Source organism: Ascaphus truei, chromosome 12 (assembly GCF_040206685.1).
Source record: "Ascaphus truei isolate aAscTru1 chromosome 12, aAscTru1.hap1, whole genome shotgun sequence".
NCBI classification, from domain to species: domain Eukaryota; kingdom Metazoa; phylum Chordata; class Amphibia; order Anura; family Ascaphidae; genus Ascaphus; species Ascaphus truei.
This window is the reverse complement of record NC_134494.1, coordinates 37,140,309-37,160,051: the sequence shown is the minus strand read 5'-3', so window position 1 is coordinate 37,160,051 and position 19,743 is coordinate 37,140,309. Positions and strand designations below refer to the sequence as shown.

At 42.7% G+C, this 19,743-nt stretch overlaps 1 protein-coding gene across 1 annotated transcript in view; it reads left to right on the top strand.

Moving 5' to 3' along the window:
• Positions 1-19,743, top strand: part of DCDC1 (doublecortin domain containing 1) — a 262,271-nt gene that overhangs the window by 29,502 nt on the left and 213,026 nt on the right. The window contains 3 exon segments of the mRNA XM_075567322.1: positions 6,950-7,228; positions 9,191-9,338; positions 10,562-10,724. Of these exon segments, the coding sequence (XP_075423437.1) occupies positions 6,950-7,228; positions 9,191-9,338; positions 10,562-10,724 (590 nt within the window).

Below are 19,743 nucleotides of genomic sequence, written 5' to 3'. Positions count from 1 at the left end.
AAATATAGAGGACATTATGAAGGGTTAAAAAACTGTTTTTTTACATGTAATGTACATCATTGTAGATTGTGAATAATTGCTATCCATTAATATTCTAACACTACTGTAGTAGGAACACAAAAAAAAGAGACAGTTTGACAGGGAACACTGTGCCAGTAAGTGACAGCAAGTTTCAACTCCCTGGCAACTGTCATTATCCTGCTGCTGAAATTACATCCAAAACAGTAATGCAGGAACTGCATTTTACATAGGGGTGCTTCCCTTATGGAGATCGATTTTTATATATGATCTATATCAGGGAGTGCTCATCTCCAGGCCTCGAGCCCCCACAACAGGTCCAGTTTTAAGGATATCCCAGCTTCAGCACAGGTGGCTCAATCAAGAGGCTCAGTCGAAGAAGCTGAAGCAGGGACTGATTGAGCCACCTATGCTGAAGCAGGGATAGCCTTCTAACTTGACCTGTTGGGGGAGGGGCTTGAGGACTGGAGTTGAGCACCCCTGGTCTATATGATCTTTATCACATATGTCTTTCTTTACCGTGCATTGTCCCTACAGAAAGTGGAATAAATATTTGCAAGCCTCTACATTTACAATATGCAGGCTCGTCGCAAGCGTTTTACAAAGTAACTCATATACAGCAACAGCTACTTAGCTAATGACCTATCTCCGCCCAGCTGTGTTTTGGTTACGTGTCATTTTTGCAGGTTCTGTTTTTGGGGATGCCTAAAAAGTTTGGAAACAAATAAGGATTTAGGGGCCAATGCAGAGAACTGCGAGAATGGCCATTCTCCATACTTTAAACTCTCCATGTTTTTTGGCGGATTCCCCTCGCAGTATGCAGGAAAGTGCGCATATCTGGGAGAGGAATCCGGCAGAGAGATGGCGAGCCCTATAGTGTCATTGCTGTGCATGCCAATAAATATATGAAACTGAAGGGGTTACTGGTGTATTATTTAGTTATTTGTGTATATATGTGTGTGTATAGTGTGTATATATATATTTATATATTTGTATATATATATATATATATATATATATATTGTGGTTAGCAGGGATGGGTGCAGTGTGTAAGAGCCCCCCTGCATCAATCTGAGCCAGGAAAAGGGACAGATTTTTTTTCTATGTCCCTTTTCGCAGCTCAGCACCACTTTCTTGTTGGCGGAGCAATTTTGAGAAAATCTGTCCAGTTTATAGCCGCGATCAGCTGATCGGGGCTACTAGAATACAGCGGGGTTTAAAATTGGCGAGATATTGTATCTCACCACCCGCGCTGCGAGATTTTTTTCACGCCAAAAAAAACCGGCGGATTTTCCTCATCTCGCCAGTTTTTCGCCATTTACTGAATTGATGTAGGCATACAGGCATACCCCACTTTAAGTACACTCACTTTAAGTACACTCGCGAGTAAGTACATATCGCCCAATAGGCAAATGGCAGCTCACGCATGCGCCTGTCATAACGTCCTGAACAGCAATACCAGCTCCCTACCTGTCCCGAAGCTGTGCGCAAGCGGGGAGACTATTGAGCCTGTTACAAATGTGTTATTTACATCAGTTATGCACGTATATGACGATTGCAGTACAGTACATGCATCAATAAGTGGGAAAAGGTAGTGCTTCACTTTAAGTACATTTTCGCTTTACATACATGCTCCGGTCCCATTGCGTACGTTAATGCGGGGTATGCCTGTATTTGGCAAAAAACTGGCGAGATAGGGCTTCTCGCAGCTTTCTGCATTGGCCCCTTAATGTTCACCTTTCATGCCCGTTAATATCTTTAGTTTAAACACTTAATACTGTTAGAAAAACTAACAGAAAAGCAAACAGCCCTAGCTGGCAATACAAGAAGAAACATACAGTACTTTACTCTTCGGGGAAGTCATGTGTTCTCTTAAAAGTGCAGGGATGCACTAGCTTTGATTACAAGCAGCCTGTGCCCTTGACATAAGCAAGGGTGCAGCCATCTATAATTTGTGACTTCATTTGCACTTGAAGAAGAAAATGATGAGGTTTTGAAAGCTCAGTACACTAGAATTTAATCTATGAAGGACCCTAATATCGGGCCCCTAAAAGATATCACAACCTATAACGAATTTGGTACTGGACCACCGAAGTGAATTGTAAGTTATTACTGACTGTAAGGGCCATGAAACGAGGTATGCTGGTGGTGCCTTATTCTTAGGCTGAGTCCATGGTCAGCGCTTATCCGCTGACCCGCGCTGAGGCGCACTGACGCTTGTCAGTGAGCCCCTGCAGCCACAATGAGAGCGGCTTTAGCAGGGGTTCGCGCACACGTCCGCAGGCGTGCAGAAGCGTAGCCGACAATAATTTTTTAGTTTAAGCACTCACGGAAGTGCAGGGCCGGTCACGTGAGCGGTTCGCCCATTGAGGGCGAACCAGCTCCGTGACGTCACTGGCCCGCTCCCCGACACGCCCCAAGACAGCGCGCAAACTAAGGCCAGGGAAAGCACCCGCTTTCCCTCAGCCTCCGCGCGCCTCAGCACGGCTGAATTCTCTAAGGACTCAGCCTAAGTCCTTGGTATATTTGCTGGAAGTGTTGCACCGCAAAGGGTGAAGAACCCAATACTTGCTACTCAACACTGGATGGAATAGAGGCAGCAGAAGATAAACACTGGGTCGTTCTGGGGCACAGTGACAGCGAACAGGGGGGGATGCACCACTGAAAACCAAAGGCTGTCAGACAGTTGCATTATTAAAGGCATGGCTAATTAACACAACATGAGCCTTGAAACCGGTCTTTGAACACCCTTGGCACAGCTGCTAATTCATGTGGCTTTAGCTTCTTTTTTTTTTTGGAACCAAACTTGCTATTTTCACCCATTATTTCTTCACAGAAAAAATGAAGTTCTCTCGGTGCAATTTTTTTTAAACAGTTACATTTACCTTTATAAAAGAGAATGTATCTGCTTTCCTGCACACCTTTAAATTGCTCAGAGATTCTAATGTTGGTAACTCTTAGCTGAGTGACTGCACTTTTAGATTAAAGCAAAAACGATATTATTCCCATTATTTATTGTTTATAACCTCTGGTGAGTAACCTACAATGAAAGAAATGATTGTATAGCGGCTGCTGATATTGGTTATACCTGGATACTATAACGGTTACTTGTTTCACTGTCCAAGTCAAGACTACAAATAACTTGCATTCCTTATATCTGCTGATATTGGTTAGACCTTGGTACTATACAGTGTAACCCTTTATTGATAGCTAGACACTATATATTTGTTGAGATTACTACCAACAGACTTATAATTATCTGCGTATACATATGTAAAATATCAAAAGACTTGGTGTGTGTATACGTATGCAGATAATGTGATGTTCTTTTCATGGGCAGTAATAGTTATGTGACCACATACTGGTTATATATCTACTCATGAATTCCATTCAATATTAACATTCTTGCTTCCAATTGGGTGCATTTCGGACTATCCTATCTGACATATTATTCAGAGATACCTACTGGGAATATACTTACCTCTTCGGTTACCGAATACTGCGGATCTCCGGGTCGCCTCACCATGGGGATTTTATTGATCACAGTACTGTACATATATTCACTTGCGTCGTTGTTTATTAATATCATCATTAAAAATGTTATTGTTTTTCTTCTTATGTCATTGATGACCTCAGTACTTTAAATTACTGTCAGTTTTTCTGATCTATTGCTATCTAAGATAATAATTGTAATAATAATAATTAATAATAATAATAATAATAATAATAATATCGCTAATCAGGAATATTGAGATTCCATGACTATTTAAGTCAGAATATACATCTACACCTAGAGTGTAGCTTTGAAAGGGATCTAGTGTAGGCTAAATGGTGGACACTTTTTGTTTTATAGGTTATATTTCTTTTCTTGGGGTTGAGGAGGAGCGCTGGATCTCGTGATATGTGAAAAGATATAGATATATATAGTGCAGATGGTAATTCACTGCTTTAAATGATGTAAAACATAAGAAATGAACTCACAAAGAGCGTATAAAATCACTGCATGTCAGAGATCCTTCTCTCTCTGACTGGAGCCCTTTATGTTACTGGAGTCTGTATCCTCTCAGTGAAGTGGATGATATGAAAATAAAGAAAACCACAAATAGTGCAAATAGTATAAACTATACAAATGTATTATGCACAGGTAGTCAGGAAACTCACATTTTCCATAATAAAGTTGGGTGGTGGAGAGAACCGCCGATAGAAGCAGGCTGCTGTTCGGTGCTTCACTTTCCCCTCACAGTGTAGTTCAATGCCAGTCTGTGCCGTCGCGTCACTTCCGGTTTCGCGTCACGTCACTTCCGGTTTCGCGTCATAGGTGAGGGCGGGAAGCCAAAATGGGAGTGATATCAGCAGTGGATTGCCAGTCTTTGCCAGTCCTTCCAGGCGCAGAATCTCTCTAACTCTACGCGTTTCGCAACAGCTTCGTCAGGAGGAGGAGTACTCCTGACGAAGCTGTTGCGAAACGCGTAGAGTTAGAGAGATTCTGCGCCTGGAAGGACTGGCAAAGACTGGCAATCCACTGCTGATATCACTCCCATTTTGGCTTCCCGCCCTCACCTATGACGCGAAACCGGAAGTGACGTGACGCGAAACCGGAAGTGACGCGACGGCACAGACTGGCATTGAACTACACTGTGAGGGGAAAGTGAAGCACCGAACAGCAGCCTGCTTCTATCGGCGGTTCTCTCCACCACCCAACTTTATTATGGAAAATGTGAGTTTCCTGACTACCTGTGCATAATACATTTGTATAGTTTATACTATTTGCACTATTTGTGGTTTTCTTTATTTTCATATCATCCACTTCACTGAGAGGATACAGACTCCAGTAACATAAAGGGCTCCAGTCAGAGAGAGAAGGATCTCTGACATGCAGTGATTTTATACGTTCTTTGTGAGTTCATTTCTTATGTTTTACATCATTTAAAGCAGTGAATTACCATCTGCACTATATATATCTATATCTTTTCACATATCACGAGATCCAGCGCTCCTCCTCAACCCCAAGAAAAGAAATACTTCACATCCTGGGATTAGGAACGATCCCAAAAGAGGAAGTTGAGCTGCTGTTGTACACTGGTTTTAATTTATTTTATTTAACACTATATGGTGATAGGTTTATTGTGTGTACTTAAGGTGTGTCACTTATCACACTAATTACTATATTGTTTAGGAAGCGCCCAGTCCATCCACTTCCCCCACTTCCCCACTCACTGTTACCTATTTATAGGTTATATGTTATCCCTATGCACCGGTGTATTATAATTACTCTTTGATTTAAATTAGGTTGAGCGGTCTGTTATCTACAGTTGATTTAAAGAGATATTATCCACCTGGAATTTGCATAGCAATTGATAAAATGCCCCTAAATAAATTCCGCACTCCATCAATCTCTACCAACCTCGGCTTGGTCCCCAGGGCCTGAAGCTGAATCGAAAACAAGGTAAAACCTCATTTCAGATGGCACTGTGTGCTCATTTGCATGTCGTTTCCCAGAATCCCTTGCTGCAGTGGAAGCACTTTGTGCTGGGTGATAATGGTGAAAGGCGGGGTTGCAGACATGTCTAAGACATGCAAATGAGCATGCAGTAATATTTCCATTTGAGATATATATATATATATATATATATATATATATATATATATATATATATATATATATATATATATATATATATATATATATATATATATATATATATATAAACCCTTGTCTTGTGCTGGCATTTTGAATATATGTATATAAAATATAGTAATTTCTAACATAGTACCAAGAAAATAAAATTTATATAAAGAAATGGGACGACAACAAACACATAAGAGGCACCACATTGAGAAGGCATTCAATCTTGAGACACTCTGATTTTTAGGTACAAATCGATCCTATGAATGGCAGTCACAGGGCTTGCCCAAAAATAAACAGCCCCAATAGTAGCCTTCAACATCGATATTTAAATACTGTAAGATGTGTGCAGAGGTACATATAATGGAGACCGATATGGGTGAAATTATATCTTGGCTTTATTGAGTCTGTTCCTTTATCCAGGCAAAACATACAAAAACAACAAAATAATAAACCCCCTATCCCTTTGTAAGGGCTAACTTACTTCCCCAGACCCTATCTGCAGGACTGGAGGGATATTCCCATTACCAGCCTATCACCCCAAAGTCTCAGGAGGTACCTTAAGCAGGTGGCCCTCCATGTCAGTCTCTGGCAGGTTCCTTGGTCCCCTGTGTCCAGGAAATATAGGTCTCTGGGTGTTTGGGTGTCTGGATCTCAGCACAGCCTTTGTGCTCAAGACAGTGTCTGTGTGTAGGCTTCTCTGCTCTCCTTTTGTCAGCCCAAATGTGAGCTAAGGAATTTCTCTCCTGTGTCTCACATGAGGCTTTTTATAGAGCTCCCATTAGTCCAGGTGGAGACTAGTTAATTGAGTTGCTGCAATTAACTATTTCTCTGCTGGATTCTCAGAGCTCTGAGGCTGCTTTACTTAAACAGGGATCAGTCCCTGTTACAAATACATTTTTTTTTAGCAAGCTGTGCGAGTGCCAGCCGCTTTTAAAATATTGTTTTATATAATTAGTGGTACATAATGGCCTTGTTGAATTCTGTTTCATCAGTATTTAGAAAGTCTCTTTTTAAATGAGAATGAAATGTTAATAAATATTAATGTGTGAATGTTGCTCTTTTTATAATGGCACCATTAAGTCGCTTTCAAATGTCAGATTTTTTTTAAATTGTTCTCCAATATTTTGAATGTTTTCCTTGTATTTATTCTGTCACTATACGTTTTTAACATTACTCTTCCACAACATCATTTAGACTTATTACATTTGTCTAATGTTTTGCTGTGCTATTGTTTCATTTTCTTTAAAGCATTTACTTTGTTGCACTAACTTGTTGCCTGCTATTTTTCTCATTTGTCTTCAGAAAGTGCAAATCGCCCTATGCCAAGGCGTCATCTAAAAGTAGCAAAGAAAAAACGTATTTTGGGCCAGTTCTCTTTGGCCCTGACACTCCACTTCAGTCTGTGCTTGTATCAAGAAGGTCAGCCTCTCCAGATTGCTCAACACTTCAAACAGCATCGGTTCAGAGCATTGATGGAGATTCAGATGTAGACAGCAACAGTTCAAACAGTACTGACAATTCCTGCCTCTCATCCCCATCCAAGAGAAACAGGCCTGTCCGTGCTGCTCCAGGTCATTTTAGGTAATCAAAGCAGTTCCTTGTTGCTTTCTGCTGTGACAGTTGGTGTACTGTTCCTGTACAGAAGAATTTACACTTGTTACATAGAGTTCATTTGTTTGTTTTGCTTTGGTGTTCACTTTCTTTTTTTGCCACATTTTGTCACTGTAAGAAGTAGAAAGATCTTAATTGAAAAGGAGGTGAATGAAACCAAATCCGACTTCTTCAAGGTCCGCAAAATGGTTTTGTGCTTCCCATGAAATCTGAAATAAGGTTTATTTCTTGAGAGGTTTCAACAATAGCGCAGCTCAGTTCAAACGCATTTTAGATATATTTTCAGTTATTTCTATATTTTAAGTGTATGTACTTAAACAATGAAGGGTTACGTGTGGTGTTTAACTCTAGTTGAACATTGTATGCTATGGAACAAATGGGGTATTGTTTAGTTTTCCCAGGGATATAAACAGTAGTTACCGCCACGAGGCTAGAGCATGGATTTGTAGTTTTGGTCACTAAACTGACACTCAGAAGCATTTTGAACATCTCACAGCATCAATGTATTAAGGTATTTTGCACCAGTTTGGCTCACTGATATCAGCGAGGGAGGGGGGGGGGTGTTAATAGGAGGGTTTTGTGCAGTGTACATATTCTAATACAATGTATTAATCTCTGAGTCTCATTTTTTCCCACTTTAGTTTCTAAATATCTGCCAGATTTGGGGTGATAATAAAACCTCCCTCACTAACAGATTTGTTTTAAATCTGCGTTAAACTCCTGTAATATTCTGTAAATCCGTATCGCCGACCTGAGGAAGAGAGGGGAACTCTCGATGCTCGTCATTTAATATCTATTGTTAGTCTAACTAAAAAAAGTCACCATAAAAATAGATCTCACTTATTTACCTAATTAAATTAAAGATGGATTAGATAGACTGACAAAATGTATTTAAAAAAAACACAAAACTCTTGGTTTATCCCCCCCCCCCCCACCCCACCCTCAATGTAATATCCTTGAATCGTTTAGAATATTATAATAAAACAGTTGGACCTTATATGTCCTTTAACCCTGATTTAGACTGAAATACTTGACATTTATTGAGGGGGAAAAGGGGCATTATTTAATTTCATACAACTGATGTAATTTCCACAATCTTGCTTTGTCTTTAAATATTATGTTATTTTTTGTAACCAAAAAAGGATTGTGAAAGATGTAATGTCTGGCAGTGGCCACTCCAGCAGTGAGGGTTTTAAGCATGTTTAACATTACATATTTATTTGTAATTAAACCTGGGTTTATAGCTAAACATAATAATTGCACTCAAACAGTGCAATGTTTTATTTAAAATGATCATTTAAAAAAAATATCTATACAGGTCCTGGAAATAACAAGTTTTTTTTTTTACAGATATTGTTCCTGTTTGTTCAACCAGAAGATCTTTTGTGATCATAATATTTCTATCACAAAGGTTTATTTACAGCAGGGGTAAACAACTCCAGTCCTGAAGGGCCAGCAACAGGCCAGGTATTAGGAAAATCCCTGCTTCAGCGCAGGTGGTTCTGTCATTCAGACTGAGTCACTGATTGAGCTACCTGTGCTGAAGCAGGGATACCCTGAAGACCTGACCTGTTGGTTGCCCTTGAAGATTGGAGTGATTTAGAGACATCTGAAAAATATACTTTTGTAGGAAACCTTTTGTTGTTCAATCATGGCCATAAAAAAAAAAAAACTTTCAAGTTGGAGTCAACCAAAAGAATATTTTACAATGACACCGATGACAAATGTCATACTGAAACCGTGCCTGGAAACGCCGCTCAAACTTTGAGATTTTGTGCCCTGATATTACAAGATCTAACTTTAAAAAAAAAAAATAATTGCATGCAATTTATAAAATATTAATGCTAACTTTGTTACGGAAGCAAAACAAAAAAAGTTAGAATGCCAAATAGTAATCTGTGCAGCATTCATGTATTATTGCATTTATGTCAGATATTCACCGAAAAAGCATTACCTGACTTGTGATGGACGGAGAGCACAGCCAGTTTTTAAACAGCAGCCCTGGGTTATCAGAGCAACAGCTTACAAGAATGGAACCAAAATGACCCCTGTCCAAATTTCCGCACCCACAATTCACCTGGTAATTATGTTGGGGTTTTTTTTAAGTCGCTATGCTTCTTTTGTTGAAATGTTCATGTATGTAAATTGCATGTTTTGAAGCTTCTAGTAATTTAGTTTCATGTAGAAATATATAAAAACAAAGAGTAGAGCGCAAAATACTGAATTCAAATATATCAAATCTTTCTTAGATCTTTTTCCCCACTATGTTTTTGAGGAAGATCGTGAATATTTTAGGCACGCATTCTGCGGATCTATGAATTTTTAAAAGGATGTGTCATTGAATGAGTGGATCACTAGGTTCTTTATATATCGCTACAATTTGCTGTTGAACAAAGGGTTTTAAGGAAAAGTAGTTCAGGATTATTTCTGCTAACTTGTTGCAAAATGTAGCCCATGAAACCCATCATTGTCCTGTTACACTTGTTAAAAACAAAGTAAGCAATGAAATAAACAGCAATAGCTGTTGTATTTGGAGTAACATTATATTTTGGGTTGTGTTCACAAAGGATTTCCAGGAAAAGAGAAGATGCACACGATGCCACGGAAACGTGAGCAAACCACTAAGAGGATGTCCGTGGTTAACACGCAGCAAAGAAAGCACCGGATATAATAAGAAAGAAGTCTAAAGGTTTATTTATCCAAGTCTCCTGGCTGCAAAACTCGTGCAAAAACGTGCACTGGATTTATGGCAAGCAAATGTTCCATGAGAAGCAGCAGATTGTTTTCCTTTAATAAATGTGGTGCAGTGTTCTTTTTCAAACAGTTTTACTCCAGTTCTACAGTCAGGAGCAGAGGGGGGCAACTCCAGTCCTCCAGGGCCACCAACAGGTCAGGTTTTCAGGATAGCCCTGCTTCAGCACAGGTGGCTCAATCAGTCCCAGCTTCAGCACAGGTGGCTCGATCAGTCCCAGCTTCAGCACAGACGGCTCATTCAGAGGCCCAGTCTTTGACTGAGCCACCTGTGCTGAAGCAGGGATATTCTGAAAACCTGACCTGTTAGTGGCCCTGGAGGACTGGAGTTGCCCACCGCTGGTCTGGATTCTTTGTTAAATACTTGAATAAATCAGATGCCATTAATGCAAAAGCATTTTACCCGTTCTAAACCAGGTCAACGCAGATACTTTGTCCAAAATGCTGTCCAAGACAATTGTTTTAGTTCCCTTGATACAATACCCTGCACACTGTTTGCTGTATATAATATGTCAGTACAGTATGTCCTCTTACCTCCTTCTCCCTGTGTAGCTGTTGGAGAGCGGCACTGAGAAGCTGAAACTAAACATGGCTGCTAGACGAGTGTTTCTGGCCGACGGCACCGAAGCCTTTGAACCAAAAGACATACCCCACGATGCTGATGTTTTTATTTCCACTGGAGAGCCTTTCCTAGATCCGCTTAAAAATGTAAAAGGTAAAAAAAAAAACACACACACACCAGCGTATGGCTTTAGGGCTGGTTTGCAATGAAAAATGATTTTCACTCTTGTCTTTTGCTTGGTTTAACAAAACGAATGTTTACTCATTTGCAGCTGAGTAAGAGTATAATGTGCCTAATGATAGAAAAATCTACTGACAGCCATGTTTATTGCCCTTCATTAGCATCGGTGCTTAATTTAATATAGATCTGAATAGACATTAGGGAGCCTGCAGGAGGTTAAATGGTGAAAATATAATAAATTAAATCAAGAGATTATTGAATTTACTGTTTAGTTCCACTGGCACCTCACAGACACAATTCATTAGACACACAACCCCAGAAATTAGAAACATTTCAGAGTAAGATGATTCACGTATTCATTTAGTCTGTTATGTACAGTAATAATTGAAACAAAACATCCAAATGTATAATATCTAGACAAAAAGCCCTTGTCATATTTACCCTTTAATGAAGTAATTGTAGTTGTGTAAATTGTATTATTAATATCTGTAGTTGTTGACAGACATCCACATGGGATTGCGCTTGCCTGGAGTAAATTAACATCGTTAACAATAATTATTCGGATATATCAATACTGCTATTTGGCATTTTATAAGAAGAAGTCAAATCAGTTAAACAATAACGTATAAAACAATATCCAGCACATGCGCTGTAACATTAGATGTATAGAGCGGTGTGAGCTGACATTCACTGTCTCGCTGTTTGGATCATCGAAAATGTTTGACAAACCCACACAAATTTTGATCGAATTTTTGGCACCAAAAGTTCTGGCAACATGGCCAAAATTGTTCAAAATGTAACTTTTTTTTTTAAGTGGTGAAACAGTAGCCGGCAACTAATTTACAAAACAAAAGTAATCTAAATGAATTAAACATGCAATGCACATTGACTTTTCGCAGTAAGCAAACTTGTCACAAACTTTTGGATCAAAGCATACAAGGAGAAGGAGTGGCTCAGTGAGTAAAGACACTGCCACTGAGTTTGAAGGGGGACCTGGTTCAATTCCCAGTGTGACCTTGGGCAAGTAAAGTAATCTCCCTGTGTCTTAGGCATCAAAAACAGATTGTAAGCTCCAAGACCCATCTAATGTACAGGGAGGTGCCTGAAGAGAAAAAGCTTTATTATTGACTTGACTTACTACAGTAAGTCATTTTGCTAACTATTTTATAGGAATTCTATTATGTGCATTTGATCTCACTGTGTTTTGCATTCCGCATTGTTCTGCACTGCTGAATATTTACAATTAATATTAATGATAGAAATGAAGCTGGAGAAGAATTTGTTAATAATTATATGTAGCATGAATCTAGAGAATAGGGAGCAAAGAAGGGTGGGGAGCCATGTTGGTCCTTTCTTCAATGTAGTAACAAAGGAGGGAGAGGGAGTAGGGGGTATGATACCTTTTATTGGGCCAACAAGTAGTTGATATGGTACAAGCTTTCAAACCTCTCTGGGTCCTTCATCGGGTCATTGAACCAATGAAGGACCCTGAGGGGTTCGAAAGCTTGTAACATATCAACTACAGCTGAACCCTGTTATAACACGGTGCTCAGGGTCCACTTAATGAGACTGCGTTATAACCGGGATCGTGAAATGGCCGCAGCGCGAGGACTTACCCGGCATCTGCAGCTCTCTCCCCTCTGCAGCTCTCTCCTCTCCCTGCTTTGTCTGGCTGCATCCACGTTGGCAGCGCACACCCTGGTTCCTTGGACCATATTCCGTAATAGAGAAGATCAATTTGGTGCCATATCGCCTAAGTCTTCCTCCGTCTATGAGGATCCCCTTTGTGTTTTATGTCTCCCTACTGAAACCTGCTTTCCAGAGCTCTCATTTTCCCGACTCTTCATCGCCTCCAGCTTCTCTTCTCATAGGGGCAACAGGAATATGAAATTCAGTCCATATTGGACTCCGGGATCTCCAGAGGTTCAGTACAATATCTGGGGGATTGGAAAGGTTTTGGACCAGAGGAACGGTCCTGGATCCCTTATCATCGTCTTCATGCACCCAGACTCCTACGGCAATTCCACCTGAGGTATCTCCTCAAACCGTCCTGGAGTCGCCCGGAGGTCGCTCCTGAAGGGGGGATACTGTGAGGATCCTTAGGACACGTCGGCCTCGGCGCATACCCCACGTACCTCAACCCATGGATGGGGCCTGTCCTCCTCCCGCACTTCATGGCTCCTCTTTCTCCTGGCTCAGGTTCCTGCACTTGGCGTGTGCGTGCGCCTCGACAGGCCCTTGGTACGCCCGGCCCCGCCTGCGGACTCTGCCCACGCGGCGGCGCTGTCAGTGCACGCGCCATGCAATCAACGTGCTCTAGAGCAGCATCAACACTCGGCGCCAGGGCTCCTCACGTCGGAATGGCCAATCGCAGCCACCGCTGCTGATGCGCCCCTCATCACCTTCATTCATTGGCTGCTTTTCCCTACTTATGCTCTGCTGCCCCACTGGCTCTTTGGCTGAGCATAATGTTCCCTTGTGTTCATTGCTTCCTAGCCTGAGTAGTCTTGTCCTCTTGTTCGCAGCTCTCTGTTATTGACCCGGCTTGTTTTGGACTACGCTCTTCTGTAATCCTGACCGCGGCTATCTACGACAAATCCGCACCTCTCCAACCTCGGCACCTGTACAACAACTATTCTCCTCTCTCCAACCCAGACCCCGGGTAATAGTACCTGCAGCGATCCGTACCTCTCCAACCCAGACCTCTGCAACTATATCGACTATCCGTACCTCTCCAACCCAGACATGGCTACCTTAACCAACCTACACTCCAGACATGCCCACGCGGCTGTGGGGGGTGTTTATATCCATCCCTACCTCTGCCCCGCCTTGTTTATAGTGAGCACATCGTGACAACGATTTACCTTAAATTACAAGAACGTTGTGAAAACCTGCACTTGGCTACCTAAGCAACCCGTATGAAATTACCAGGGAGAGAAAGTCCAAGGCCACATGAAAGCCCCTCGCCGGGCGTCAGTTAAAGAGCCCTGCTCTATGTTAATAATATTATGACAGTGTACTTTTAACCTTTAGCCATGGATGCATGTATTCTATGCTATGTGTGTGCGCATGTAGTTAAATTAGTGTAAACGTGGCTGTCAGAAGGTGTGTACGGCTACAGAAATGCAGACAATGTAACTGTGGGATTACTATTGTTTGGGCATTTAATCATGTGCAAACAACAATATTTATCCACATAGTCCATAGGTGTGAAAACGATCAATTTCTGTCTAGCATTCTTAGCATCTAATTCATGCTTATGTAAATAGCAGTTTAAATTACCATACAATTAGGATCAGATATTTGCGGTTTGTGGAAATAGGTACATTTGACAAAGGAGGGAAAGGGAGTAGGGGAATGATACCTTTTATTGGACCAACAAGTAGTTGATATGTTACAAGCTTTAGAACCTCTCAGGGTTCTTTATCCAGCCTCCTGAAGGTATCATGCCCCCTACTCCCTCTTCCTTCCTTGTTACTACATGGAACCAACATGGCTCCCCATCCTTCTTTGGCTAATTAGCCAAGGATGTCTTTAAATTCTGTTTAACAATACACATCACAAATCTGATCTTTATATAATAATAGCCTTCTTCACCTCTGAACCTTTCTATCCTCACAATCCTTTCCGTACTGCTCATATTTCTGTACTCAGCACATCAGCATGTAAGGCAGCCTACAGGGCACAAGCAGTTTTATCATTCTTATGGCAATTCTGTACACTTGGATGGACATTCAAATGGATAACTAAATTCATCAAGCAAATTTCTTGCTTTCACTGTCTGTATCTGTCTGCGTCTCTGTCTTCTTCTTTCTTTTCTGGTATTCTAAGCCAAGGAAGAAACAAATGTAAATGCTTTGTCTGGGCGTCTTTGGCTGTGTTTCCCTGTGATATGCTCGGCTGTTCTTTTAGTACCAAAATATTGGCACACGCTGACGAAAATTTCACACCACTTCTTGCTGGATCAGCAAGCTTAACCTACCAAAATCTGGTGTTGTGCAATGTTTTTTGACTGATAATCAATCTTTTTGCTGCTCGACAGTTGTTCCAGGGACACAGACTAGAGCAGGTGGCAGATGTGTCTTGTCTATTGAGAAAAGAGGTTGTAGGTATATCTGGGACAGAGTAACAAATCGTGCATATCCAACTAAATTACTTTGCTGTGAGCAAGCAAATCCAACCAAGACAAAAACCCCACACATTTTACTTCCAACGTTTGGCAAATACAATTATTTACAGTTATTAAAGGTCCTTACAGTAAAGTAGTTAAGCTATGAGTTGTGTTAAGCAATAATAAAGAGTATTGCAATCTTACTTTTAGATTTTTAGATACTGATGGATTTTTATTATTTTATATATATATATATATGTTTGGGGTGGTAATCAGCCTAGCTACCAACCCAGTTAGAAAGGGCTGGAGTACATGTTTACTTATTTCTTTTGTTTCTTTTTGTTTTGTCTCTCTCTCTCTCTCTCTCTCTCTCTCTCTCTCTCTCTCTCTCTCTCTCTCTCTCTCTCTCTCTCTCTCTCTCTCTCTCTCTCTCTCTCTCTCTCTCTCTCTCTCTCTCTCTCTCTCTCTCTCTCTCATCACCCAGCATACAGTGCTTCCACTGCAGCAAGGGATTCTGGGAAATGACATGTAAATGAGCACACAATGTGTCACTGTGATAGGGTAAATAAAAGCCACCAGCTATATGCCTGGCAGACATATGTTTAGTCTGCAGTGCAGTAGTGAATAGGTTAACTTCAGCTGGGTAGCTCAGGCAATTAGTTGGATCCCAGCATCCTAATCAAGGTGTGTTAAAAATCCCAGGATGTTCACACATGCAGGTTAGCTGGACAGGAGTGAAGTACTGAAGTAGATTACTGCTATGAAGGTCTGCCTTTTTGTATGCTGTCTGAAGCAGGGAAATACCCTGAAACTCTGGAGAGAGAACAGCTTGATTTAAGGTCTGTTTTGCAAAGTGCATTTGTTATGAACTGTTGTGTTTGCCATGCTGAAGATAAGCTATTTTGGTTGCCATGCTGAAAACAAGGACTGTTGTTTTTTTCTGCTGAAGTGAAGCTATTTTTGTTTTGTGTGCTGTATATTTTAAGGCAAAATAAATAAGCCTTGTCAAGAGACCCCGCGTGTGTAGTTGCATGTACCCTGCAACATATGGTGTCAGAAGTGCCGGGATTTTGAAAGGCTCCTGCAGTAAAAGGGCCACACACACACAAGAATGAGAAAAATGGAAGAATTTTTAAAAGAGTTTCTGTGCCAGCAGGCCCAGCTACAAGCAGTGAGAGATGAAAGACTACTGCAGCAGCAAGCAGCACAGGATGAGCGGATGGCCAGGCTGCTGACCCAATTCCAGGGGTCTGCCAATTAAGAACCTGCAAACAAACCCCCAGTTCTCCTGAGGAAAATGGCTCAGAACGAGGATCCAGAGGCTTTTTTACTGACATTTGAAAGTGTTGCCGAAGCTCACGGCTGGACTGCAGATCGCTGGGCCACTGCTTTGGCCTCGCTCCTCATAGGAGAAGCCCGGGCCTCATATCAGGGCCTCCCTGCAGATCAGGCAATGGACTACCGACAAGTGAAAGCCGCCATACTGGATCGCTTAGGTCTAACCCCAGAGACCTACCGGCAGCAGTTCCGGAACATGAAGTACACCGCTAAGATGAGACCTCTGGTCCTCGCTCAGCGGTTATTGGACTTGTGTACGCGCTGGATACAACCCGAGGAGTACACTAAGGTGGCAATTCTTGAGCAGGTGGTTTTGGACCAATTCTTACAAATAATACCCCCTTCCGCATGCTCATGGGTAAAACGCCACGCGGCTGAAACCCTAGCTTTGGCGGTCCGTCTCGTGGAGAAATTCCTTGGGGCTGAAGTACAGACGAGTGTCCTGGACCCGACGAATCCAACTCCACCGGCACCGGCGGATGCCCAAAGGGGGAGGTCGGATCAATGGGGAACCTACGGCCCGTCCACGTGCAACCGCCAAGTCCAACGGAAGGAGCAGTCGTTCCTGCAAGGGCGGAGTCCATATGCTGGTCCCCGCCGAGACCCTCATCTCCTTCCTGATGTCGGCTCGTCGCAAAATGAGAGGAACTTCTAAGGACGTCGCCCACAAAACCCACCAGATGCCTGGTATCCAGTATCCGGTCCAGCGGAGCGCTATCCACGGCCCCCTCCTGCGAGGTAACCCTCTCCATGTTCCGCCTGCGGAGACCAAGGCCACCGGCATGTGGACTGTCCACAGATGGATTGTTCCTTCAGCAGGACCGTCGCCTCGGCCTTCACTGGAGAAAATTACAAGCCCTGGCTACTTCCAGCCCAGATTGGGGGAAAAAACGTCCAGGCCCTTGTAGATTCAGGCTCGGGGAAAACTCTGGTCTTACAGGAACTGTTACCGCCTAACGTGTGTTCTTTTGACTCCCCGTGGAGTATAGAATGTATACACGGCGATGTAAAATGGTATCCGATGGCCAAAATCCGGCTACAGGTAAAAGATCAGGAGGCCTACTTTGAAGTAGGAGTCGCTCCTTGGCTCCCTGCCCCCGTTGTACTCGGCCGGGACTGGCCTTTCTTTTCGGACCTAATGGCTCCAGTCTCTCACGTGGAGCCTCATTCTATGGCTCAGGAGAACCCTGGCAAACTGTTCCCCTTCTCGGCAGACCTTTTTCCCAGTAGACACCGGGTTCAAAAGACTCGGAAGCAAAGACGCTCTGACAAAGAGGACTGGTTGCAGAAATCTGGGTCTCAAGGTGACCATTCTAGTAGCCAGAGGTCACAAGTGATGGCTGGGGATGGCCAGAGGGAGGGGGATACGGGCCCTGGAGATTTACCAGACCTGTACCTCCCTGACTTTCCCCAGAAGCAAAGGGAAGACCCAGTCCTTGCTAGACAGTATGACAAGGTGGTGAAAATTGATGAGCAGATTTTAAATGCACAGGGGGTGATAGTATTCCCCCATTTTGAATTATCAAATGATATACTGTATAGGGTGAATAGGCAGACACAAACAGGGGAGGTCACCAGACAGATATTGGCTCCCAAAGCGTTTGTTAAATCTGTGTTCACTCTAGCCCATACTGTCCCTTGGGGTGGTCACCTGGGCAGGGATAAAACGTTGGACCGTATTTCATCCCCATTCTATTGGCCAGGGATGCATAGTGATATTGCTAAGTTATGTGCGGCATGTCCGGAGTGCCAGCTAACTAGTCCGAAGGGACAAAAACCAGCCCCTTTGGTTCCTCTACCCTTAGTGTCAGTTCCCTTTGAAAGGATTGGGGTAGACTTGGTAGGACCTCTAGAACCTTATGCGAAAGGACACAGGTTCATTCTTGTAATAGTTGACTATGCAACAAGATATCCTGAGGCGTTCCCCCTGAGAACAGCAACGGCGAAGCAAGTAGCCAACAAGTTGTTGGAGCTGTTCTCACGGGTTGGACTTCCCCAGGTTTGTTGACAGACCAAGGTACAAATTTCATGGCTAAACTGATGCAGGATGTCTTAAAATTACTAGAGGTCAAATCTGTTCGGACGTCGGTCTACCATCCACAGACTGATGGATTGGTGGAAAGATTTAACCGAACTCTAAAAGGGATGCTGAGGAAATTTGTAGATTCAGAGAAGAGAGCCTGGGATGAACTTCTCCCTTTTTTGCTGTTTGCAGTGCGGGAAGTTCCCCAGGCCTCCACGGGATTCTCTCCATTTGAACTGCTGTATGGCCGCCAACCCCGGGGTATCCTAGACCTCCTAAAGGAGTCCTGGGAGGAATAGCAGTCCCCTTCTAAGAATTCCCTGCAATATGTACTAGACCTTAGGAAGCGCGTAGATGTGATCAGCCATTTTGCTAGGGAGAATCTTAGATCAGCCTAGGACAGTAAGGAGAGACATAACAATCAGAATGCTCGCATGAGAGTCTTTCACCCAGGAGATCAGGTGATGTTATTATTACCCAGTTGCGAGAGTAAACTCCTGGCCAAATGGCAGGGCCCATTCGAAGTACTCTGCCGCATGGGTGATGTGGATTACGAGATCGCTCAACCAGGGTCCAGGAAGGGTAAACAAATTTACCATGTGAACTTGCTGAAACCCTGGAAGATGCAGCGGTCTCTATTCATCCACCCGGTGGAGGAGGAAACGGACTTGGGTCCTCAGCCTCCACGGGAGAACATCGTGAGTGACGATAAAATCCCAATGGGTAAACAGTTGTCCTCTGAACAAAAAGGGTACTTGTTAGCAATAATTACACAATTCCATGATGTTTTTTCTGATTTGCCAGGGCAAACTAACTTAATTTCACATGCGATCGAAACAGCACCTGGGGTAAAAGTACATTCCCGTCCTTATAGGTTGCCTGAAAGTCGTAGGGCCCTGGTAGAGAAGGAGGTACAAGAAATGTTACACTTAGGAGTGATTGAGGAATCATGGAGTGAGTGGTGTAGTCCACTAGTTATGGTTCCTAAACCCGATGGGAAGGTAAGATTTTGTGTGGATCTCCGAAAGGTCAATGCGGTATCCAAGTTTGACGCATATCCGATGCCAAGGGTGGACGAGTTAATTGACGCCCTTAGTAATGCGGAATATATATCCACGCTGGACTTAACAAAAGGATACTGGCAAATACCCTTAGAGGAAAAGTCCAAGTGCAAAACAGCCTTTGCCACTCCCATGGGTTTATACCAGTTTGTGACAATGCTATTCGGATTGCATGGAGCCCCAGCCACATTTCAGAGACTCATGGATAAGGTGCTGAGACCCCATAGGAATTATGCGGCAGCCTACCTAGATGACATTGTCATTTATAGTAAACACTGGCGGGCCCATCTAAATAGGCTGAAAGCGGGCCTCAAATCTATAAGATAGGGTTGGCTGTGAGCCCTGCCTAAGAAATGTGCCTTAGGTAAGGCGGAAACCAAATACTTAGGGTATGCAGTGGGAGGTGGAAAAGTAAGGCCACTAGCCGACAAGGTAGTTGCCCTGAAAGAAGTTCCGACC